The sequence below is a fragment of the Macrotis lagotis genome, chromosome 1 (genome assembly GCF_037893015.1).
Source record: "Macrotis lagotis isolate mMagLag1 chromosome 1, bilby.v1.9.chrom.fasta, whole genome shotgun sequence".
In the NCBI taxonomy this organism is placed as follows: Eukaryota; Metazoa; Chordata; class Mammalia; order Peramelemorphia; family Peramelidae; genus Macrotis; species Macrotis lagotis.
Window position 1 is genome coordinate 348,032,068 of NC_133658.1, and position 25,486 is coordinate 348,057,553.

Genomic DNA, 25,486 nt, shown 5'->3' on the forward strand with positions numbered 1-25,486 from the left:
GGCATTCAAATTCTGCTGCAGAGAGCACAACTCTGATGGATATGCTATATTGTCTAAATGCCAAACATATGCTTCCCAAAGAGACAATTTTATGGAGAACTCATACAGGGCAAGTACTCACAGGGTCAGAAAAAGCAAAAGTAATACAGAGATAACCATAAGATCTCGAGAACTTTGGAATTATTTGTTTGACATAGGAAACACTAGTACAGGACCACTTGCAAAATAAAGGGGTTTGTTCTAAATAATCTGTCATTTTATTCATATCTAGGTCTATAGCTGGTTCTGTTTTGGATAAGACACTTATGGGACCTCAAGGCAGAGATGTCCAACAGTCAGTTGGCAATATATAACTAGAGTTCAGAAAATGATAGCTATATGCATTTAGAGAGAGAGAAGATAATTGGAGATACAGCTTCTGAGCTAATTTTTAAACTTATTTTGTAAGATTAGCCTTGCTCTTATGCAATGGGTAGAAGATTCATGGATCCCTAAGAGAAAAAGAAAATTAAGAATAACCAGGAGAGCATTTAGGAATAATCTATACACTCATATAGAGCAAAATGAAGTTAAAGCCCCCAGTAGGGAACTGATACCAGTTTGGTTCTTCCTCCCCCGCTCAATACTACATTAGCCTATGAAAGTGCTTCTTTTATTTCTATGTAGAAAAGAGATTCAATAGTACATAATAAGGACATTGACCATCAAATAGCCAACCTACTACTGAAGTCAAGGGGTAAGTATTTCTGGAAGTTGATATTAGCTGCCTTATATGGATCTAGCTTACAATAAAGTGAATTGAAGTTTAGCCATCTCACAGTTAGAAGTGAATGTTGACTCTACTTATTGTCATGTCAAATGATAGTGAAAATGTCAAATGATAGTGAAATTTCTAAGCTGCTAAGTTTTTCCCCAATGATGAATCACAGTTAGGGCTGTTTTTACTGAGAAGTTCTTGATATAATTGTGGAATGGTTTTGATGAAGAAATAATAGAGAAAGATTTCTCTGTCCTTTCCTATAATATTAAGGAACTATTTCTCCCTATCATTCACACTAACCCTTTTCTGAAATGTAAATTGCTTAGATAATATTGGAAGTAACCTCTGTCCTTTTTCCCTACCCCCCCCCCCCAGCCTGTCTGGTACATAGCCTGGATGCTCAACTCCAGTCATTCCCAGGTGGGTCACTCCTTGATCCCTTCCCCTGACTACTTCCTCTACAGGAGATAAACTAGGATCCCTATAAAAGGTTCTGCCCACCCTCTTCTTCATGGTGGATCTATGTTGACCTAAGCCCAGCCACCCATCTTGTAGCTATGTCTCTTTCTTTCTTCTTAGTTGTCCTTAATGTTTTCACCCAACCTAGCTTGTAGCTGTTTCTTCTTTGCTTAAACTTACTATCTTCTTTTAAAAAACTTACTTTCTTATAATGTAAAGACTATCAAACTGCCTTCTGTGGGTGGAGTGGGGGGACAGAAGCAAAATTAAGGGGAAAAATTGTAAAATTCAATAAAAATTCAAAAAAACTTACTCTCTTTACTTTGCTAAAGAACTATGTGAATTGACTTGAAGTTTTTGCAGTAACCTAGGAATTAAAACTTAAGTAAAATTTACCTGTCTTTCAGAAAGTCTTGTGATTTCTTCACTGATAAAAGAACTCCAACTGATCCTTCCAAGCCCCCTTCCCTAGCAATTCTCCCAGCTTTAGTTTCAGTATTGTTGGACTGGGAGACATTATTAAACTTTGGGCCTCATCAAGGCACCTGACTAAGATTATGCCTCAATATGCAAAAGTACCATTGAGCTAACATCCTGGGAAAATGTTTTAACAAATGTTCTGGAAGGCACCCAGTCATATAGGTAAATTATATTCTGGGGCATGATCATTCTCAAACCTCGAGTGGATTGCAGGGCAGCATCTGAATTTTGAAATAAATAAAGTAAATGTTGGAATAAATTTTTTTGTATAACTCCAGGCTAGGATTATCTTGGGTTGCTGCAGCCTTTTTAAGAGGGTTGAAACCTTTGTTCTGTATTGTTATTTTTAAGCTGAACCATTTCATGACCCATCCTCCTTCAAGTCAACAAGTTGTCAATTTATGAAATTTTCCACTGCTCCTGAGGGGACCTGCTTAGGTTGGTCCCAAGACATATTATAGTGACTTCTAAAATTGACCATAGGGCAGAAATGTGGATTTCAGGGGGTGAGTTTCCTGTTGTTTACTGATTTTCCAAAAGTTGGGAATAGTCTTGTGTTGGGTGCACTTTTGATCAAATGTAAACTGCATTCTTAAGGAACAAGTGGAAAAACAGCTAAACAGAAAAAGTCTTCCTCCTAAAAAAGTTTTTTCTTAATCCTCCCAGCCTGGTTCTTAATGTAGTTCCTTCAAAGACTGATTATTAGTGAATGTGTATGTGGGTGGTCAACACAGGAGAAAGGAGAATCAGTCCTCAGAGTCTCAAATTTCTCTCTGATCCTTTTCCTCAGTTCATGCTATGCCTTATGTCTAAATAAATCCCCAGGCTATAATCTCAGCCAGTCCCAGGTCTCCTTGACCCTTTGTTACATCATCATTTCAATCACAAGAGCCAGCTGGAGGGAAAAGCCAAACTTCAGTTTCACTGGCTCAGCCAGGACCATCCCCTGCTGGACACAAGAAATGAAGTACCCCCTGGTACCTCTGGTGAATGATCTCACATTTTCCTTCCTCTTTTTTTGGCTCTGCCTGCCATTTGGTCTACTGCTGTTGTTAATGATCGGCTGGTTTGGTTACCTCCTCAGGGAAGGTAAGGTTGATCCCACCTGTCCTGGAATGAGTAAGGGTGGGGAATTACAAGGCTTCAGGGCCAGAGGAGGAATGAGTTTCTTGAAATTTCTGTTGAGAAAGTTAAGTTCATATATTCACTGATAGATATAAATATAGATATAGATGCATGTATGTATGTATATATATATATATATATATATATATATATATGCATATATCTTGTATCAGTTGAAAAAATATAAGTTTCTTTCCACAGAAGAAATGAAGCAGTCAAGAATTTGATGTCTACAAAACTCTTACTCAAACTGACTTTTTCTCTCTCAGGGAATGGCAGCTCTCAGGATTAATAAGTAAACAAATAATGCTTTCTTATGTTTTCATAGCCCTTTAAAAATTGCTTTTCTCACAAAACTCCATGATATACAGGTAGTGTAAGTATTGTGATCTCCATTTTACAATTGCTGAAATTGGTTCAGATGGGTGAAATAAATGGCTGAGTTGGTATTTGAACCCAGACCATTATGGTTTATGATCTAGATTTTTGTCACTTGATATTTCTCCAATAGATTGTTGCCAATGGTATTCTTCTTTTGAGGGAGAGAGGAAGAGAAATCATCTCTTTGAGGAGTTGTCTGTTTTCTTGGTTTGAAACTGCCTTAGGTTTTAGAGCCTTAGCAAGGCTCTAAGTCTCAGGTTCTTCAAGTTTCAGGATGAGTTAGCATAGAATTTAGAGCTGGAAGGTTCCTGAGAGATGATATTTCAACTCCTTCATTTTACAGATGAGTAAATTGATGTCTAAAGGAGTGAAGTGACTTATACCCAAATAGAGTTAATATTGGAACCCAGGTTTTCTGACCCTAAATTTAGTCTTCTAGACTGGAGATGAAGGAGTGGGGACTAGGACAGTGATTTAAAAAAATAAAACAAGGGACGGCTTGGTGGTATAGTGGATAAAGCACCGGCCTTGGAGTCAGGAGTACCTGGGTTCAAATCCATTCTCAGACACTTAATAATTACCTAGCTATGTGGCCTTGGGCAAGCCACTTAACCCCATTTGCCTTGCAAAAATCTAAAAAAAATAAAATAAAATAAAAAAAATAAAACACCCAGGAACCTTTGAGAGAGTTTGATAAACCTGAGAGAGAAAGAAATAGTATCTGTATATAACCCTCAAAAACATAGATAGACAAGAGTCTGTAGTCCTTTCTTTCACAGCTCTGATAAAGGAAATAGCTTTCCTTTCAGACTGAAATTTGCCTTGGTATTCTCACATTCCTTTTTGCCTGGGACACTGTTTCCTCCCTCTTCCTTCTGGCCCTTGCTCTACTTACACTCTGGCTATTAAACTTACCCTCTGGCCTAATGGGCAGCACTTTCCCCTGGGTTTATCAGTTTTTCCTGATCCTTTCCATCCATACAGTGAGTCACTCAGGGGTTTTGAGCTAAAAGACAGCAACAGGTCAACCACAATAAAATTAATAATTTTCCATGGAACTAGAACCCCTTGTTTTCCTTTCACTTCATTGGGTATTTAAATGAAAATATCTCATTCTGTTTTGTCCTGGAGAATAGAACTAGGACATATTTCATCTAGGGAGAAGGCAAGCCTTTCTATCAATTTATTGTTCAGTTGTTTCAATTGTGTTCAATTCATCATGACCTCATTTGGAGTTTTCTTGGGAAAGATACTGGAGTGGTTTGCCATTTCATTCTCCAGCTCATTTTACAGCTGAAGTCACCAAAACAAGCAGGATTAAGTGACTTGCCCAGGGTCACCCAGCTAGAAAGTGTCTTGAGGATTTGAACTTGGAAAGATGAGTCTTTCTGACTTCCCATTTGGCTACCCTTGTTAATGATTAGAGCTGTCCTAAAAGTAAAGTGAGTTGTCCCAGAAGGGAGTGAATTAATGCTTCTTACTAGATATCTTAAAGGAGAGGAGGAAAAATCATTTCCTGAGGAAAAAAGAATTTCTGGAAGAACTTAAAATGCATTTTAAAAATCAAATAAGAAGAGGTAGAGGAGAAATTGGAAAAAGAAATGAGAGGGGCAGCTAGTTGGCTAGAGCACCAGCCCTGAAATCAGAAGGACCTTGGTTCAAATCCAGCCTTAGACACTTAAAAATTACCTAGTTGTGTGACCTTAGGCAAGTCACTTAACCCCATTGCCTTGAATTAAAAAAAATTTTTAAAAAGAAATGAGAGTGCGTAGTGGATAAAGCACCAGCCTTGGAGTCAGGAGTACCTGGGTTCAAATCCGGTCTCAGACACTTAATAATTACCTAGCTGTGTGGCCTTGGGCAAGCCACTTAACCTCGTTTGCCTTGCAAAAAACCTAAAAACAAAAGAAAAAAAAAAGAAATGAGAGTGGTGCAAGAAAATTATGAAAAAGGGGGTCACCATATTGGTAAAAAATTACAAAAAATACTGAAGGAAAGGACCTCTTAAAAAGCAGAATTGGGAGGAAATTAATAAAATCTAAAGCAAAAAACTATTGAATTAATAAATAAAACCAAAAAGTTGGTATTATGAAAAAAACCAATAAAATTGATAAACCTCTGGTCAATTTGATTAAGAAAAAGAAAAGAAAACCAAATTGCTAGTATCATAAATAAAAAAGGTGAACTCACCACCAATGAGGAGGAAATTAAAGTAATAATTTGAAATTATTTTGCCCAACTCTATGCCAATAAATTTGATAATCTAAGTGAAATGGATGAATATTTACAAAACTATAAGTTGCCCAGGTTAAATGAAGAGATTAAATACCTAAACAACCCTATCTCAGAAAAAGAAATTCAACAAGCCATCACTGAACTCCCTAAGAAAAAATCTCCAGGGCCTGATGGTTTCACAAATGAATTCTACCAAACATTTAAGGAACAATTGGTTCCAATTCTATATAAACTCTTTGGAAAAATAGGGGAAGATGGAACTCTGAGTAACTCTTTCTATGAAAACAATATGGTGCTGTTACCTAAACCAGGAAGAGTTAAAACAGAGAAAGAAAATTATAGGCCTCTCTCCCTGATGAATATAGATGCAAAAATCTTAAATAAAATCTTAGCAAAACAATTACAACAAGTTATCACGAGGGTAATACATTATGATCAAGTAGGATTTATCACAGGAATGCAGGGTTGGTTCAATATTAGGAAAACTGTTAGTATACTCAGTCATATCAAGAATAAACCTATCAGAAATTATATGATCATATAAATAGATGCTGAAAAAGCTTTTGACAAAATACAGCATCCATTCCTACTAAAAACACTAGAGAGTGTAGGAATAAATGGACTGTTCCTTAGAATAATTAGCAGTATCTGTCTGAAACCATCAACAAGCATTATATTCAATGGGGATAGGCTAGAGGCATTCCCAATAAGATCAGGGGTGAAAAAGAGGTGCCCATTATCACTACTATTATTCAATATCATATTAGAAATGTTAGCTTCAGCAATTAAAGAAGAAAAAGAAATTGAAGGAATTAGAATTGGGAAGGAAGAGACAAAACTCTCACTCTTTGCAGATGACATGATGATCTACCTAGAGAATCCCAAGAAATCATCCAAAAAACTACTGGAAACAATTAGCAATTTTAGCAAAGTTGCATGTTATAAAATAAATAAACCCTCATAAATCCTCAACTTTTCTATATATGACTAACAAGATACAGCAGGAAGAGCTAGAAAGAGAAATCCCATTCAAAGTAACCTCAGGGTGTGGCTAGGTGGCATAGTGGATAAAACACCAGCTCTGGAGTCAGGAGTACCTGGGTTCAAATCTGGTCTCAGACACTTAATAATTACCTAGCTGTGTGGCCTTGGGCAAGCCACTTAACCCCTTTTGCCTTGCAAAAAACCTAAAAAAAAAAGAAAAGAAAAGAATTCCTTAAAATTTAGAACTGTGGAGATGAAGTTAATGACTCCATGAGACATCAAGAAATAGTAAAACAATCAGAAGAATGAAAAAATAGTAGAAAATGTGAACTATCTCATTAGAAAAACAAATGGCCTAGAAAACTGATTGAGGAGAGATAATTTAAGAATTATTGGACTAACTGAAATCCATGATCAAAAAAAGTCTACACATTACATTTCAAAAAATTATTAAAGAAAACCATTCTGAAATCCTAGAGACAGAAGTTAAAATGGAAATTGAAAAAATTCACCACTCACCTCCTAAAAGAGATCCAAAAATGAAACTTCCTAGGAATATTTTAACTGAATTTCAGAGCCCCCAGGACAAGGAAAAAAATTTGCAAGGAACCAGAAACTAAAAATTAAATTATCATAGAGCCTTAGTCAGAATTAAGATTTAACAGCTTCTATATTAAAGGATTAGAAGGCTTATAATTTGATATAAAGAATGAGTAAAGGGGGGCAGCTAGGTGGCACAGTGGAGAAAGCACCAGCCCTGGAGTCAGGAGTACCTGGGTTCAAATCCAGTCTCAAACACTTAATAATTACCTAGCTGTGTGGTCTTGGGCAAGCCACTTAACCCTATTTGCCTTGCAAAAACCTAAACAACAAAAAAGAATGAGTAAAGAAATTAAGAAATGATAAAAAAAAATGAAGATTTCAACTAAGAATCACCTTCCCATCAAAATATAGTATAAAATATGGGGGGGGGGGGAGTAGATATTTAATGAATTAGATGACTTCTAAGCATTCCTGATGAGAAGATCAGAGCTGAATAAAAATTTTGACTTTCAAATGCAAGAGTACAGAGGAATAAAAAGATAGTCAGGAAAGAGGAATCTTAAGGGATTTAGTAAGGTTAAACTGTTTCATTCCTAAATTGGAAAATGATACTTGTAACTCATTAAAACTTTCTCATTAGGGCAGTTAGAAGCAATATAGAGAGCATGAGTATGAGTTAACTCTGATAGAATGATATCTAAAAATAAAATTAAGGACTGAGAAAGATGACTATAATGGGAGAAGGGAGGAAGGCAGGGGTAGAATAGGACAAATTATGTCACATAAAAGAACTTTTACAGTAGAGGGGACGATGGGAGAGGTGGCAGACAACCTTATTCTCATTGGAATTAGCTTGAGGGAATAGCACATACACACTCCATTGGGTGTAGAAAACTATCTTAACCTACAGGGATAGTAAGAAGGGAAGGAGATAAGAAAAGGGGGATAGAAGGGAAAATGGATTGGTGGAGGTGATGATCAGAAGCAAAGCACTTCTGAGGAGGGTCAGGATGAAGAAAAAGGAGAATAAATGAGGAAAATAAGCTAAGGGGTGGCTAGGTGGTATAGTGAATAGAGCACCAGCCCTGGAGTCAGGAGTACCTGGATTCAAATCTGGTCTCAGACACTTAATAATTACCTAGCTGTGTGGCCTTGGGCAAGACACTTAACCCCATTGCCTAGCAAAAACTCATAAAAAAAAGAAAATAAGCTAAAGGAAAATACATAGTAATCCATAACTATGGAAATTTTTTCATAGCAAGTTTCTCTGATAAAGTTTCTCAAATATATAGAAGATGGAGTCAAATTTATAAGGATAGAAGTTATTTCCCAATTGATAAATGGTCAAATTATATTAATCAGGTATTTTTCATTTAAAAAAATCAGTTATCGGGGGTGGCTGGATGGCACAGTGAATAGAGCACCGGCCTTGGAGTCAGGAGTACCTGGGTTCAAATCCGACCTCAGATACATAATAATTACCTAGCCATGTGGCCTTGGGCAAGCCACTTAACCCCATTGCCTTGAAAAATCTAAAAATAAAATAAAATAAAATAAAAAATCAGTTATCTGGGTGGCTAGGTGGCATAGTGAATACAGCACCAGCCCTGGAGTCAGGAGTACCTGGGTTCAAATCCGGTCTCAGACACTTAATAATTGCCTAGCTGTGTGGTCTTGGGCAAGCCACTTAACCCCATTTGCCTTACAAAAAAAATTAGTTATCTATATTCATTTAAAAAATGCTCTAAATCACTATGTAGAAGAGAAATCCAAATTAAAACAGCTCTGAGTATCACCTCACACCTATCAGATTGGCTAATATGACAAAAAAAAGGGAAATTGACAAATGTTGGAAGGATTGTGAGAAAATCAGGACATTAAAGCATTATTCCAGATTCAACCAATCTGGAAACAATTTGGAACTATGCTGAAAGGGCAATAAAACTATGCATAACCTTTGACCCAATAAATAACACTACTACGTCTGTATCCCAAAGAAATGAGGGGAAAAAAAGGAAAAGGATTTATTTATACACAAATTTAGTAGCTCTCTTTTTTTTGGTGACAAAGAATTGAAAATTGAGGGGATGCCCATCACTTGAGGAATGGCTATCAAGTTGTAGTATATGATTGTGTGTAATACAATTGTGCCCAAGATTTCAGAAAATCTTGGAAAGACATGAACTGATCCAAAATGAACTGAGCAGAACTAAGAAAAGCATATACACAGGAACAGCAATTTTGTATGATGATCAGTTGTGGATAACAAATATCCTCACCAACACAATGATCCAAGACAATTTTGAAAGAGTTATGATAAAAAAAATCCTATCCATCTTTAGAGAAAGATCTGAATAATGCAGATCAAATTGAACTTTTTTTTCTTTATACTTTTCTTGGTTGGGGGGGTCTGTACTATCTTTCATAAAATGATTAATATGGAAAGGTTTTATATGACTGTACATGTATAATCTATATTAAATCCCTTGTCTTCTAAATGAAGGGGGGGAAGAGTTGGAGAATTTGGAATTCAAAGTCTTAAAAAATGAATTGTTAAAAATGATTTTTACATGTAATTGAGAAAAAATAAAGTACTATAAAAAATTTTAAGCCAAAAAATCTTATCCTGGAAGTAATAAGAGAGCCACTGGAGTTTATTGAGTAGGGTTGTAACATGAGCATCCTTACACTTTAAGATCACTTTAGCAGCTGAATGGAGGATTAACAGGAGTTGAGAGAGACTTGAGGCAGGGAAAACAACCAGAAAATGATTGCAGTAGCACACATGATGAACCTGCACTAGGATAATAGCTACTTTAATGAGGAAAATGGGATGTATAAAAGAGCTATTACAAAGGCAGAAATGACAAGATCAGTCATTAATGAGAGAGGTGAATGGAGCACTAATACAATCATTCCTCATTGGTTGTTAATTGCTAGAATCCAGTAAGAGCTGTTACCTCAGTGAGGATAGAGGTGTACAATGAGTGCTCTCAGGGATGGGAATAGGAGGAGGAGGGAGTGGTGCTATGAACAGCAACTTCTGAGATCTATGTTATAGACTTGAGAGTTCCTAACCTACCTCTATGGATCTTGGTCTGCTTTAGCTGATTTTCATTTACAGTGAAACTAAAGTTGCTATTTAGCAATGCTTTCCACAAGCTTGGTGTGAGGATGACATGAGAAAGCTTTTGGGAAATTGTAAGCTGAGAACATGACTGATAATTGATAATGCTGATGGTTGTAGAAGCTGTATAAATTTCCTGAAATAGAAAAGGATCACATTTGTGTAGTGAAATAGGAGCTGGTTTTGGAGTCAGAGGAGACTTAAGTTTACATTTTGTCTCTTAACATTTACTATCTATGAGATCCTGAGTAAGTTACCTCAACATGAAGGTTGTTTTCTTCTTCTGTAAATTAAAGATGATGCCTGTACCCCATTACCTCCTAAGGCTGGAGGATACAATTAAATATTGTATGCAAAAAAAACTTTGAAAATTTATAAGTTCTCTATAAATGTCAATGACTTATTTTGTGAATCTCTGGCCATGAGTGATGTTCCTGTAAATTATTATTACCCATTCAAGCTACTCTTGTTTTCATGATTAAAGTAATGATGAGGGAATATTGTGGTTCCCATGGCTTCCAAAATGTAACATTTCTGCTTTTGTTGACCTGTAGATTCAGAGGAATATGAGTCTGATATGTCCTATGATTGGGAAGCTGGGGGAAAAGAACAAAGTCCTCCACATTGGAACTTTTTCATCCAAAGAAGGGAAGCTGAACCACTTTTCAGATGATCAGACTGCCAAGTAAGTTGAAATGAAGGATTCTTTTGAGGGGTTGTGGGATCTGATCTCTGAAACTGAGGGGAAGAATGAAGTCATAGACCTCTTGTCAATAGGAAGAAGGTAAAGAAAAACCCAAGAAAGAGCTGGGATAGAACGATTCTATCATTGTGAAAACAGTACAAATGACCAGAACCCCCCAGTGTACTTCTATATTTCAGTTGCCATAGTACCTGAACATCTTTCCCAGCTTTGACTTTTGAGAGTTGGGAGATAGTGACAGGGGGAAAAATACATTGGATTGGATTTCCAAATTGCTATCTATTAATTGTGTAACATTGAGAAGTCACTTCTTAGGCCTCAATTTTTCTTTTTCTAAAGAAAATGGAGTGGCACAAAAAGAGTTGGACTAAATAACCTCTAAGGTTTTCCTTACAGAGCATATTTTGCAAATTTCCAGATCATAGTCAATGATTAAAGAGAACATTGCAATCAGTACTAGTTCAATCTTCCTGTGGACCAATGCCTTTTTTTAAATCTCCTGTTTCATGACTATATAGACTACACACCATCTCCCTATAGGTAGTTAAGGCACTATGCTCTAGATTGGGAAATCCATCACTTGCCTAGGAAGTAGATCTAGCAGGAGAATCTAAATGTTTTTTTTTCCTTTTTTTGGAGGCAATCAGGGTTAAGTGACTTGTCCAGAGTCATGTGCTTAGTGTATAAATGTGGATTTGAATATTAAATCCTCCTGACTCCAGGGCCAATGCTCTACCCACTGATAGAGCTCCTGGAAAATAGATTTTTAAAATGACATCATTCCTGTCTGTAACACCATGGAGAAGTCTGAGATAATAACACAAATAATTATACTACAACACAGAACATGACTTGGACGAGTCAGAGTCATATGAAAAATTCAAAATGGGCGCCATCTTGCAAATAAGAGCTGATCATAGTCAGAACCAACTATATCTCCCTTAACATCTGGTACAATGCTCCATACTCAGTGTGTACATAATAGTTTGTTGAATGAGCTTAGTGAAAGATTATAAAGAATTCAGTGTAGCTCCATCTCAGTGACAAGAAACAACTCCATGTTCTCTTATGTCAAGTTAGGTGCATTGTCTGGGTACTAATAGTTCAGCATCCCAGTTTTCCTCTTGGTTTTTTAAAAAAACAAACCAAAAAACTTCTTACAGTGTTTTAATTCTTTAAAATGAAAAAAGTTAATGAAGTTAAGCTTCCAGCAAGGAACTAACCTTCCAGGTTTTTTTTTTTTTACTTTTTGTTATTCCTGGATTGAAGAGCTGATGAAAAGCCATTTTAGTGGTACTTTATAAAGATAGTCCTCAGAGATGGAATAGAATTTGAAGTGATGGATCAGAAATGAGAGGCAACCAAAGCAAGAAATTGGATGTGACCTGACAGGGAAGATAACAGTAGAGAATGTTTCACCATAGCCAGGATTGTGCCTATTTCTTGATTGAGATTGAAGGTCCAAAGGAACTTTTTTTTCCCCCTCCATTATTGCAGGTGACCTTCCATGGAACCCTGGGAAGAAACTGAGTCTTAATCAGAAGACTGACTTGTGGGGTAGAGAAATGAGGAGTGGCATGGCTACTCAGGCTTCCTGGCTCATCGGGAGAAGTCACTCGGTGTCTATTTATTAAGTGCCCACAGGGTTCATGACTGTGTAGTCAGAGAACTTGGTGGTACATATTAAAGAACTCAGGTGGTCCCTAGCATCAAAATGTTTATAATTCAATAAGCTTCTCACAAATGACTCAAACATGGAATCTCTTTCATTCATTTGATAAATACTTCTTACTTCTTACTTAGTCCTTGAATAGGTATTGGGGGAAAAGACATATAGTTTCTTTTCTAAGGAGCTCATAAGCTATGTAACTAAAAAGTGTATTGAGGTTAAAAGAAGAGGGTCAAAATAATGTTGGTGAGTAGGGTGAGTTATGCTCGCTTTGAAAAGACTTCCTAGAAGAGGTGGAACTTGAGGGGAGAAGGGGAAGGAAGCAATATGGTGGACAGAACAGGGGCTGTTCTACTTCAACAGTTATGGGAGAAGAAGGTATTGTTAGAATGCCATTGTAGCTGGAACAAGGGCTCCAGATGGGATATAGGGACAGAGAGTAATGATAAAGGTTAAAAGAAGGAAATTGAAAACTCAAAAGGTGTTAAAAGTCTGATCTGGTATCCAAATAGTTCTTAGGCTACATTAACCCTAGAGACAAAGTATATGACTTAGGGATATAATAGTCCTGCAATCCTGTTTGTCAACCCATATATCATCTAGTTCAGTTCTTGATGCCACATTTTTAAAAGGATATTTAAAGTTGAAGAACATCTAGAAAAGAGCAACCTTCACAGCAAAGAACCTCAAGATTGTGCCAAATGTGAATCAATTGATGGGCTTGGAGAACTTTACCCTAGAAAAGGAAAAGTTAAGGGAACATGACAACTGCCTTCAAGTATTTAAAGGGCTGTCAGGGTAAGATATGATTTATTGTGTTTAGTCCCAGATGGCATAATGAGATACAAAGGGTAAGAGTGGCAAAATAGCAAAGTTAAGCTCAATAAAAGGGGAAAAAAGAAAGATCTTTAGTAAAAACAAACCCACTACTTCCTCAGGCAGTCCAATATGCTTTTGGTTGTGTCTAATCAGATGATTTTTATTTATATTTACTCAAATTCTGCCCATTCCTCCTGGTCCCAGAGCCAGACAGAATGAGTCTAATACTGCATTCAATAGAAAATCTTTCAGTTATCATTGTGACTAAATTTTCTGATCTCTAAATGTGGTCTCATCTTTCAAGTGTTACTCATGGCATAATCTCAAAGTACTTCACCATCCTAAGTACATTTCTGGGGGGCATTGTATAGTGTTTTTGATGTTCTCCCTAAAATGTAGGGTACTTAGAACCAGACACAGGACTTCAGAAAGCATTGTGATATAATGGAAAGATTAAGAACTTTGGAGTCATGGGACCTGAGTTTTAATTTCACATCAGTCACCTACTACTAGTGTAGCCTTGGACAAGATAGACTAAACCTCTGCTGGCCTCAGCTTACTCATTTGTAAAATGAAGGAATTGAATCAGATGGCCTCTAAGGTCCCTTCCAGCTTCAAAGTCTATGATTAATTCTATGACAGATGACCTAACCAAAGTAGAATATTGAAAAACTATCACCCTCCCTCATTCTGGACAATTTCTCTTTAATTTAAGAGCATGTTAGAGGTTTTGGCTTAGAGTCATAAGGAATTTGTAGTTCCTACAAAGATATCCAGATCTTTTTTTTTCATATAAATTACTATCTAGCCATGTCTCATCCATTTCTACTCATGAAATTTATTTTTTCTAACTGAAGAATAGAGCTTTATACACTAATCCCTATTAAATGTCATCTCATTCAAAAAAGTTAAGATTCAGCATACTGCCAGACTATTGAGATATTTTTGGATTCTGACTCTGTCATTCAATATGTTATACCTTACTAACCTTATGTCCTCTAAAAATCTGAAAAGTACATGAATCTATTCAATCCAAATTGATTAAAAAAACAAACAGCAGTACAGGGGCAAAAATAGATAGAGAGACACGCTTTTAGAGACTTCTCTTCAAGTTGTCACTGAAACTTAAGGATCATTTTTTGGATCTAATAATTTAACCGGTTTTGAATCTACCTAACCATACAATTATCAAACTTAAATTCTGTCCACAAACACAGCGTGAAACAATTACACTGTAAGGTGTGTATTAGATGTGTTTTCTATATGTGTTGCCCAAATATAGCTCAGAAGAAGCACTGATATTGCTGGAATATTTCTCACTTGGAGAACATTGATTCCTACCTTCAGGGAAACAGAAGAAGGGTTATGAGACTGGCCTCTCTGCCTCTGAGAAGGGGGTAGCACTGAACTAGAAGTATATCTCTTCACCTTCCTAGGTTCAAGCTGTTTTCTTTCTTGGTCGTGATATTATGCTTTTCATCTCTCCCATCAAATGTAAAAAAAGGCCATCACAAAGGGTGAAGAGCAAATAAACCCATTTATCTAAGCAAATAAGGAACAGAAATCAGAAAACTCATACAGATTATACAGAGAATTGAATATATAGAGCTCTAACAGCGGAAGCTCAGTCAAAAGAAGGGTTACAATATCACACAATGGAAAATTTCCTAGCCTCTAGGGAAGTGAATTATTGAGACTCTAGCTCTTCTACACATTTGCCATGTTCCAAAGTCATTTTTTCTCTCTCTGGGTTTCTCCCTAAAGAGAGTCTGGAACCAGATGTGTTTTCTCCCCAAGCTGGAATTGAATATTTGTCTTCTCTACAAAGCTCTTGAACCAACCACAAAGAATAATCATTTCCACCAATCCAAAATTAGATTGAAAAAGAAGCATGTAAAATGTCAGTGTGAGTTTGAAATCTAGATTACAAATGTTGCACAGTATTTCCCCAAATCTACCATTCTAGTAATGAAGACAGTTTGGCACAATCTGCTAGGCAGTGGTTCTGGATGGTGATTTTTAGTTAGATTTTTTTTTGGGGGGGGTGCTGTAAGGCAATGGGGATAAGTGACACAGCTAAGTAATTGTCTGAGGCATGATTTGAAGGCAGGTATTCCTGACTCTAGGGCTGGTGCTCTATCCATTGCACTAATTTGCTTCTCCCTTTAGATATTTTTGTTGATGCCTTTAATTTTATCATATTCTTCCAAAAAATTTAGTTGTTTTTCAAATAACATTTGTTAATTATATTTGCTTTCTCTTCTTTTTTTCCCTCTGAATAAACAAAAAAACACACACGAAATATACAGTTAAGCAAAATAAATTCTTATTTTAGCCATGAAAAATGTATATTATGTTCTGCAGTTCAAATAGCACTTTTTCATGAAGAAGTGGGTAGCATTCTTCATTGTTTTAGCCTTCAGGAATTATGATTAGTAATTGAATTGATTAGAGTTTTTACAATGTTCTTATTATATAAATTGTTCTGGTTCTGCTCACTTCACTCTGCATCAATTCTTCATCACTTCTTATAGTGCACTGAGGTTCTTTTATATGAAAATAACTTGTCCAACCATTCCCCTTGATGAACATTCCCTTAATTTCCAGTTTCCTGACATTGCTAAAAAAGCTGCTATAAATATTTTTATACATATAAGACTGAATGTGACCACCTGCTCTGACACTCCACTATTTTACTTTTCTTAGTGTCTTCCCTGGTAACATATTTAAAAATTTTTTTTTTTAATTTCAGCAAAACCAAAACTTCTATGTCTGGTAATATCATATCCATAGTCATCCACCTCTGCTCTAAAAAGATTGAGGTGTATTTTCTTAATTCTTTTCTAGGGCAAAGCTTAACTTATAATTACACAGTGTTTAATTTTGTTTTATTGTTCTTTCTATTTGTCATGGTAGTCACTTTTGTTTTCCTAGTTCTATTCGTCATTCATCAGTTCATGTCTTCCTTTGTTTCTCTAAATTCATCATTTCTTGTGGCAAAGTAATGCTCCATTTCATTCATGGACCAGAATTTTATTAACCATCTCTGTTCAATGGGAGATGGTTTCCATTTCTCTGCTGTCAGAAAATGTGAAAGTAATGAAAATTGTAGCTTCTAAGGGACCTTTTTGGTGACTTTAGTGTCCTTTTCAAGATGTCCACAGACCATTTTTTTTTTAAGGTTTTTGCAAGGCAATGGCATTAAATGACTTGCCCAAGGTCACATAACTAGGTAATTATTAACTATCTGGGGCTAGATTTGAACTCAGGTCCTCCTGATTCCATGGCTGGTGCTCTATCACTGAACCACCCAGGTGCCCCAACAGACCATTCTTTTAGTAATATGTCAAAAATTTTTCTAGATGTTGAAGTCAAACTCATTGTTTTACTGTTGACTTCAACCTTCCTCCCATTTTTGTGAAAATTGGATCATTTGTCTTCTTCCCAGTTCTGTGGTACTTCTCCCATTTTCCCCACTCTTGAAAACTCCCACTGATTAATGCCCTATCTCTCTAATTTTACTTTGTAGTATACTTATCCATGTAAATGATCATCTGAAGAGTAAGTTGCTTGTTGTCAAAGACTTTTCATTTTACTCTTGACTTCTCTGATGTTTCAAAACCTTGCACAGAATAAATGTATGTATTTAATGGAATTTACTTTTGAAATCCACTTGAAACAGTGACTCAGCAATTACATTCACCAGTTCTTTCAGTATCTTAGGATGAAGTTCAACTGTTAGCTCCCTCCTCCTTTCAGTTGTTGTTCAGTTGTTTCAGTGCAGTGTAGCTCTCCATGACCTCATTTGGGATTTTCATGGCAAAGATACAGGAATGATTTGCCATTTCTTCATTTGTCTTCTTCAATTCATTTTACAGATGAAGAAAATGAGGCAAATAAATTAGGTGATTTACCCAGAGCTGTACAACTAGTATGTGTTTTGAGACTACATTTAATTTCAGGAAGATGAGTCTTTCTAAATCCAGGCCTGATGTTTTATCCACTATGCCACCTGGCTGCCTATTCTCTTGGTTTATAAATTCCTATTAGATATTTTTTGTCCTGTCCTTTCCAGCCCCAAGATTTTTCTCCTTTGTAGAGAAAAATAAAAACATAATATTACTACCTTCTCTCAATCATGTTATTATTGCATCTATCCTGAATAGTAGTTATAATCCCTTTTTTGAGCCTCTTATTAGTGTTTAAAATAGTATAGGACTAGAAATCAAGAGATTAAGGCTACATAATCATAATAGCTAACATTTATATGGCATTCTTAGATTTGAAAAATGTTTTACAAAAGTCATTTTCTCTCTTCTGGCCAAGATGGTGGAGAGAAGACAGACACTGTGATAGTTCTCCCTCTTTCCCCTCAGAAATAACATGAGAGAAACCTCTTAATAGAAATTCAATCAACAAAACCCAGAAAGAGAAGCTAGAAAAACACCTACCAAAAAGGTCTGTCTCTGGATGATGGGTGAGCTGGAGACTAGAGCAGAGGATCAGCGCTGGGTATGGCAGCTGGGGGAGGCCAGAGGGTCAGCATCAGCTGTGGAGACTTTGGTGAATGGCTGGTGCGAGATGCAACTTTAGCTGCAGTCTTTGGCCAGGGGGAGAAGAGCTTCAGGAGGGTGAGTTCCAGCACAGTCTCAGAGCACACCTGGAGAATAACCAGCTGGGCCAGGAACCTGAGCTCTATACTTTCTCTGGAGCCCTTTGCACAAAACAAACAATAAACAACCCCCCCCCCCCCAGGGCAGCAGAGCTCACTCAACAGAAAGAGATTAACTCCCTCCCCCAGGGCCCAGCCCAGTTTTCAAGGTCAACTCAGACCCTGAGGCTAAGGACCTCACTCCAGGAAAAGCAACCAGCACCCCCCACTGGCTAGCCCATGGAATTACTAAGCCAAGTGAACAAAACCTCAAGGATCCTCAAAAGCAAACCTCTGAGAGCCAGCTTCTCCCACTCCAAACACAAGATGAAAAAAGGACAGAGAAAAGGGGGGCCTATGGAGAAATACTTAAAAGAGACAGATCCTAACCCAGAGAGAATTAGCACTGCTGAGGAGAATAAGAATTGGTCTTCAGCCCAGAAAGACTTCCTTGAAGAAATCAGGAAGTAGTTTAAAAATCAACTGGAAAAATTGAGAAAAGAAACTCAAGAGAAAATTTACATCTCACAATAAGAAAACAAATACTTGGAAAAAACAATTGGACAAATACAAAATGAGAATAACTCAGATCTTCAATCGGGCAAATGCAAAAAGGAAATGATTCTCTCAAACATAAATCTGGGCAAATAGAAAAGTCCTTCAAAAATAGAATGGACAAATTGGAAAAGAAGTTGTAGAGGATAAAGGAAGAAAAATCTTCTCCTGTAAAAAAAAGAATGAAATTGGCGGATACTAATGACTTCATGAGACAACAAGATTGAAAAAATAGAAAAAAAAATGTAAAATACCTCATCAGCAAAACCACTGACTTAAAGAAATGATAAAGAAAGGAGAATCTGAGAATTATTGACCTTCCTGAGAACATTGAAGAGAAAAAAAAAACCAGGACTTAATATTACAGGGTTTAATGTTGGAAAATTGCCCTGATATCATGGAACCAGAGGGCAAAATAGTTATTGAAAGAATATATAGGGGCAGCTAGGTGGCACAGTGGATAAAGTGCCCTGGAGTCAGGAGTACCTGGGTTCAAATCCAGTCTTAGAAACTTAATAATTACCTAGCTGTGTGGCATTGGGCAAGCCACTTAACACCATTTGCCTTGCAAAAACCTGAAAAAAAGAAAGAAAGAAAGAAAGAAAGAAAGAAAGAAATATATAGATCCCCTCTGGAAAGAGATCCTAAAATGAAAACACAAAAAAATGTGGCCAAGTTCCAGGACTATCAGATAAAAGATAAAATCCTGCAAGCAGTCAGAAAGAAAAAAATTTAAATACCAAGGAGCCACAGTAAGGATTACGCAGGACTTGGCTACATAATGCAGCCAAGAATCCACTACCTGGCAAAACTGAGTCTTCTATTCCAGGGAAAAACATAGACATTTAATGAAATGGAAGACTTCTAAGATTTCATGATGAAAAGACCAGAGATAAATAGAAAATTTGGACATCAAACAGGAGGTTCAAGAGATACATGAAAATGTAAAAAAAAAGCCCAAAACTGCTATACAATAAGATGAAACTGGCTATATACCCACTTGGGAGAAAGAGTCTCATAACTCGAGAATTGTAACTCTATTAGAGATAACATACTTAGCTGGAGGTGATGGACACTCATAACTATTCTGTGACTCAGATAGAATGATTTAAAAACAATACCTCTTTAAAAAGGGGGGCAGTAAGGAGCAGGGAGGTTGGATCAAGACTGAATGGGGTAAATCTCATTACATCAAGAGGTACAAAAGACCTATTGTAATTAAAGGGATGAAGGGAGGAGGTGAGAACCACTTGAATCTTCATCTCATCAGACTTGGCTTAAAGTTAACTTAGACACACTTAAACAAATTAAGAAACTTATCTTACCTTTCAAGCATTAAAAAGGGGAAAGGGGAACAGGGGATGGGGAGGGGGAGAAAAAGGGGAACTAACGGAAGAAATGAAGGGGAAAAGGGAAAGGGGAAAAAAAAGGCGAGGGGGTGGATTTAAGAGGACAAACACACTGAAGGTGGTGGTATTCAGAAACAAAACATGGGAATATGGATAAAGGACAAAAAAGGGAAAAATACAAACAGAAGGAAGATAGCATGGAAGGCAATGAAGAGTTAGTAATTATAACTTTCAATATGAATGGAATGAACTCTCCCTTAAAACTGTAAGCAGAACTACCTGTTTAGTGCCCTATCAATCAAAATTCCAAAAACTTACTTTAATGAGTTAGAAAAAGTTGTAAGTAAATTCATATGGAGAAATAAAAAGTCAAGAATTTCCAGGGATTTAATGAAAAAAAGTGCAAAAGAAGGGGGCTTAGCCCTACCTGATCTAAAATTATATTATAAAGCATCAGTCATCAAAACCGTTTGGTATTGGCTAAGAAATAGAGTGGTGGACCAGTGGAATAGACTAGGTACAATAGCAGGAGACGATTATAGTAATCTGCTGTTTGATTAAACCCAAAGAGTCCAGCTATTGGGATAAAAACTCTCTCTTCGATAAAAACTGCTTGGAAAATTGGAAGTTAGTACGGAAGAAACTTAGATTAGACCAACACCTAATACCCTTTACCAAGATAAGATCCAAATGGATACAGGATTTAGACATAAAAAATATTACTATAAGCAAATTAGAAGACTAGTTTACCTGTCAGATCTATGGAAAGGGGAGCAGTTTATGACTAAAGAAGAGATGGAGAACATCACCAAAAACCAACTAGATGATTTTGATTACATTAAATTAAAAAGCTTTTGCACAGATAAAACCACTGTAACAAAGATCAAAAGAACTGTAGTAAATTGGGAAACAATCTATAATAATTCTGACGAAGGACTCATTTCTAAAATGTACAGAGAACTGAGTTAAATTAAAAAAAAACCAAGCCATTCCCCAATTGACAAATGGTCAAAGGATTTGCAAAGGCAATTTACAGATGAGGAAATCAAAGCAATCCATAGTCATATGAAAAATTGCTCCAAATCACTACCTGTTAGAGAAATGCAAAGTAAAGCATCTCTTAGGTACCACCTCACACCTCTCAGACTGGCCAATATGACCAGAAAGTACAATGATCAATGTTGGAAGGGATATGGGAAATCTGGAACACTAATACATTGTTAGTGGATCTGTGGACTCATCCAACTTTTCTGGAGAGCAATTTGGAATTATGCCAATTAGGGCAACAAAAATTTGTATACCCTTTGATCCAGCAATACCACTACTGGGTCTATACCCTGAAGAGATGAAAAAAGGGTTAAAAACATCACTTGTACAAAAATATTCATTAGCAGCCCTGTTTGTGGTGGCAAAGAATTGGAAACCAAGTGAGCGTCCATTAATTGGGGAAAGGCTTAATAAACTGTGATATATGTATGTGATGGAACACTATTGTTCTATTAGAAACCAGGAGGGAGGGGCTCTAGGTGGTGCAGTGAATAGAGCACTGGCCCTGGAGTCAGGAGTACCTGAGTTCAAATCCAGCCTCAGACACTTAATAATTACCTAGCTGTGTGGCCTTGGGCAAGCCATTTAACCCCATTGCCTTGCAAAAACCTAAAAAACAAAACAAAACCCAGGAGGAATGGGATTTCAGGGAAGCCTGGAAGGATTTGCATGAACTGATGCTGAGCAAGATGAGCAGAACCAGAAGAACACTGTATACCCTAACAACAACATGGGGTTGATGATCAACCTTAATGGATTGCTCATTCCATCAGTGCAACAATTAGGCACAATTTTGGGGTATCTGTGATGGAGAATAACCATCTGTATCCAGAGAAAGAATTGTGGAATTTGAATAAAGAATATTACTTTTAATTTAAAAAAAATTGTCATCTTATTATGTAATTTTGCTATCTCTTATACTTTATTTTTCTTTCTTAAGGATATGATTTCTCTCTTATCTTATTCAACTTAGATCAATGTATACCATGGAAACAATGTAAAGACTAACAGACTGCCCTTTGTGGGGGGGGGGATTGTAAAATTCAAAATAAATAAATAAATTTAATAAAAAAAACCAGTGAAGATCGTATTCCTTGTTCCGCATTTAGACTTCATAGTTCTTTCTCTGTATGTGAATAGCATTTTCAAGCACTAGTCTTTTGGAATTGTCTTTGATCACACTGTATTGCTGGAGACTGGTATGCCAGGTCTGAGACGCCTCCTTCCCTTACTTTGTATGACATCTTCCAATGACACTTAACAGTTCGAGAATAGCATTAGAGAAGGCAGATGGCAGGGTGACCAGGTTTGATGACTGATATGCTACCAGCACTAGAACAAAAGGGTAAGAAATTCATCGATGGTACACAGGATGTTATAAAGTAAATTAATTATAGACTCAAGACTATGAAGATCAAGATGATGAATGCAGAATAGGAATGATGGACTGGGAGATCAGGCAGGATTAGTAAAATTAAAGGTTGTATTGGGGTTGAAGCCTAGGTTTGGGAGGAATGAACAAGTGCAAAATGTAAAGACAGGATAATATTATTATTAGAGTTCAAAAGTATGAAATTAGGCAGGTAGTTTTGGGTGATGGCATGATCTAAGGTATGGTATGCCTATATGACTGAAGTGTAGGTCATGGGACTAATAATTTTTATGTATTGAATGTAGGATATGTATTGAAAACTGTCCAGAGCAAATAATACCAAAGGTACTCTCAGCTAGGTTATATATTGAAACCGGATATGTATTGAATTGTACTGATATGTATTGAAAACTGTCCAGAGCAAGTAATAACAAAGGTACTATCAGCTAGAAGAAGGGAAATACACCTTTTATGAGAAAAACAAGGCCTCATGATACCCAAAGGCCATTACTGGAGCTGCTGACCTATCCCTAAATCCCTAGAATAATAGGGTCATTTGGCAGTGGAAACTAGAGAGAGCAGCCTGGAGAGATTAAGTGGTTTCTATGAAGTTACATTAGGTATAGAGCCAGAAATCAATCCCAGATTAACAGGAATTCAACTTTTCTGTGAATATTAAATAACATCTTTGAGCGGACTAGATCATAGAAGATATAGAGAGAGCTAAATAGGTAGGAAATACTGGACAGAACCAGATTATTATTGTTCATTTTTCAGTTATGTCTAACTCTTCCTGATCTCATCTGGGATTTTCTTGACAAAGAGACTGAAGAGATTTGCCATTTCCTTCTCCAGCTTATTTCACAGATATCCAGGGTCACAGTGTCTGAAGTCAGATTAGAACTCAGGAAAGATGAGTCAAATTGAGTCCAGGCCTGGTACTTTTTTCAACTGTGCTTCCTAGCTGCTTGGACTAGGATTATAAATAGACAAGCTAAACAGCTGCCTAGGATGCTACAGAAGAAGATACACAATGAAAGGCACAGATTTTTCAATGTGTGTCATCTGAATGAAAAAAAATTATACTCTCCAGTATTTACTTGCAGGAATTGATTTTATGACTGTGACAAATACTCAAAAGCTTAGTTGGTGGTTGTCATTTTCAAACGAGAGGATGTGGGGCATAATCTTCAAACCTTGACTAGGACATATATCTGATTCTACCTTGTCCTGGTTCTTAAATCCATGAATTGGTAAGGAGAGAGGAGAGAGTAGTGACAGAGTAAAAGGCAGTCCATTGGTTAGCTGGAGAGACAGTGTAATGCTGCACAGAATGTTTTGCTTCCTTGAATGCATAAGTCAGGGAAGTAATTTCTGGTATTCATAGGACTGAAGAAACCTTAGCAATTATTTCTTTTTACTCCATGTTACCAGTGGAGATGAGAAGAGATAGAACATGTCCATATTCACAAAGTACCAGATCTAGGATTAAAACTCAATATTTTCTAAATTCTGTGTTCATTTCATTACATGATGCTCCTCAAGTGTTCTCAGCTTGTTATAAAGGAGAGAAACATCAACCCACTCCATAGAGAAGGCAGGTCATTCCAACAGGGATCAAGGTAATGCATTTTCCTTCTCTGAAGGAGTTTAAACAGAAACTGAATGAGGTGGAATAGAGCACTGGATATAGAATCAGGAAGATTAGTTCAAATCCTGCCTCAGATACTGTCTTTGTGACCCTGGGTAAGTTGCCTAAGGTTCCTGAACTATAAAATGATGGAATTGAACTTGATTGCTTCTTGGAGATCCTTTGAGCTCTAAACATCTGATTCTATTGTTAAGGAAGAAAAAAAGTAACAACAAATGTGACATTCTGCCTATAAAATAGAAGTCTCTGTACAGCTGGTGTAGTCATAGGATCATAGTTATGGCAGTGGAAAGAACATTGGATTTGGACTATGTCTGCCATTTAGTCTTGGTGACTTTGAGCAAATCACCTGACCTCCTTGGGCCCAGTTTTTCTCATGTATAAAATGAAAGGGTAGTCTTAGAACTTTCCTAATCTACTCTTAATCTTATATCTTATTATAATGAAATTATATTTAATTTATATATTATATATGTATATATAATTAATATCCTAATCTATAAATCTCAATATAAGATTGACTATTTGGAGGGAAAGTATGGTGTATTGGGGAGGGACAGGAATGGAAGGAATGAACTAAGGATTTTTGGGGAGGGGGAAGTGTGCATTACATAATATCAGAAACTAACTTGGGCTTTATCAGCACCAAGATTTTTACCAAGATCTATCATTCACTTAATAAACATTCAGGAATTAGAGTGCTGAGCCAGGAGTTGGGAAAGACTCGCCTTTCTGAGTTCAAATTCTGCCTCATACTTACAAGCTATTCGACCCTGGGCAAGTGACACCACCCTGTTTAGCTCAGTTTCCCCATCTGTAAAATTAACTGGAGAATGAAATGGCAAATCTCTCCAGTATCTTCACCAAGAAACTCCAAATGGGGTTATGAAGAGTCAGACATGACTGAAACAAGTGAACAACAAAGCACTGTGCATGATATTAGGCACTGAATTAGGAAAATACAAGTGTAGCCTTTTATAAATACTTCATCTTTATCCCAATTCTCACTCTCGTAGATGAGTTTTGTTGTTTGTCCTTGGCTTGCAAGTGAATTTAAGTGATTTAAGTGAGGGAGGACTGTGTGAAGTCATCAGTCTAATTCTTCTCTGAAGCCACCTGGGTCTAGGGTCAAGATGTCAATCAGGATGACTAGAGATGGCTCCAGATGCAGTGGGACAGCTTGGCTTTTTAAAATTAAGGTCTTTTCCAGGTCTCACATAAGGGTTCTTGAATAAAACATCTCTTCAGTGTTCCAGATATACTTGTAGAACTGTGGGTGGATAAACACCTAATATTCCTTTTTTTTCACTCCTTCCCTCCCTCTTCCTTCCTTTCCCCCTTTATCCCTCCTTCTTTCCCTCTTTTCCTTCCTCCCTGTCTTCCCTCCTTTCTTATTTCCTTCCTCCCTTTCCCTATTTCCTTTCTTCCTTTCTTGTTCCCTTCCTTTCTTCCTTCCTCCCCTGCCTCTCTCTTCCTTCTTTCCTTCTCTCCTTTCTCTCCCTCCTCCTTCCTTCTTGATATAATATACATATATATATATATATATATATATATATAGATAGTTCTTTTCCCTCAG

General features: G+C 36.8%; 1 protein-coding gene across 1 annotated transcript in view; it reads left to right on the forward strand.

Annotated features, from left to right (window-relative positions):
• Positions 1-2,700: 2,700 nt before the first annotated feature.
• Positions 2,701-25,486, forward strand: part of ARHGAP40 (Rho GTPase activating protein 40) — a 152,172-nt gene continuing 129,386 nt past the window's right edge. The window contains exons 1-2 of the mRNA XM_074211955.1: positions 2,701-2,788; positions 10,649-10,779. Coding sequence (XP_074068056.1) covers positions 10,661-10,779 — 119 coding nt within the window. The 5' untranslated portion in view covers positions 2,701-2,788; positions 10,649-10,660. The remainder of the gene's footprint in view (positions 2,789-10,648; positions 10,780-25,486) is intronic.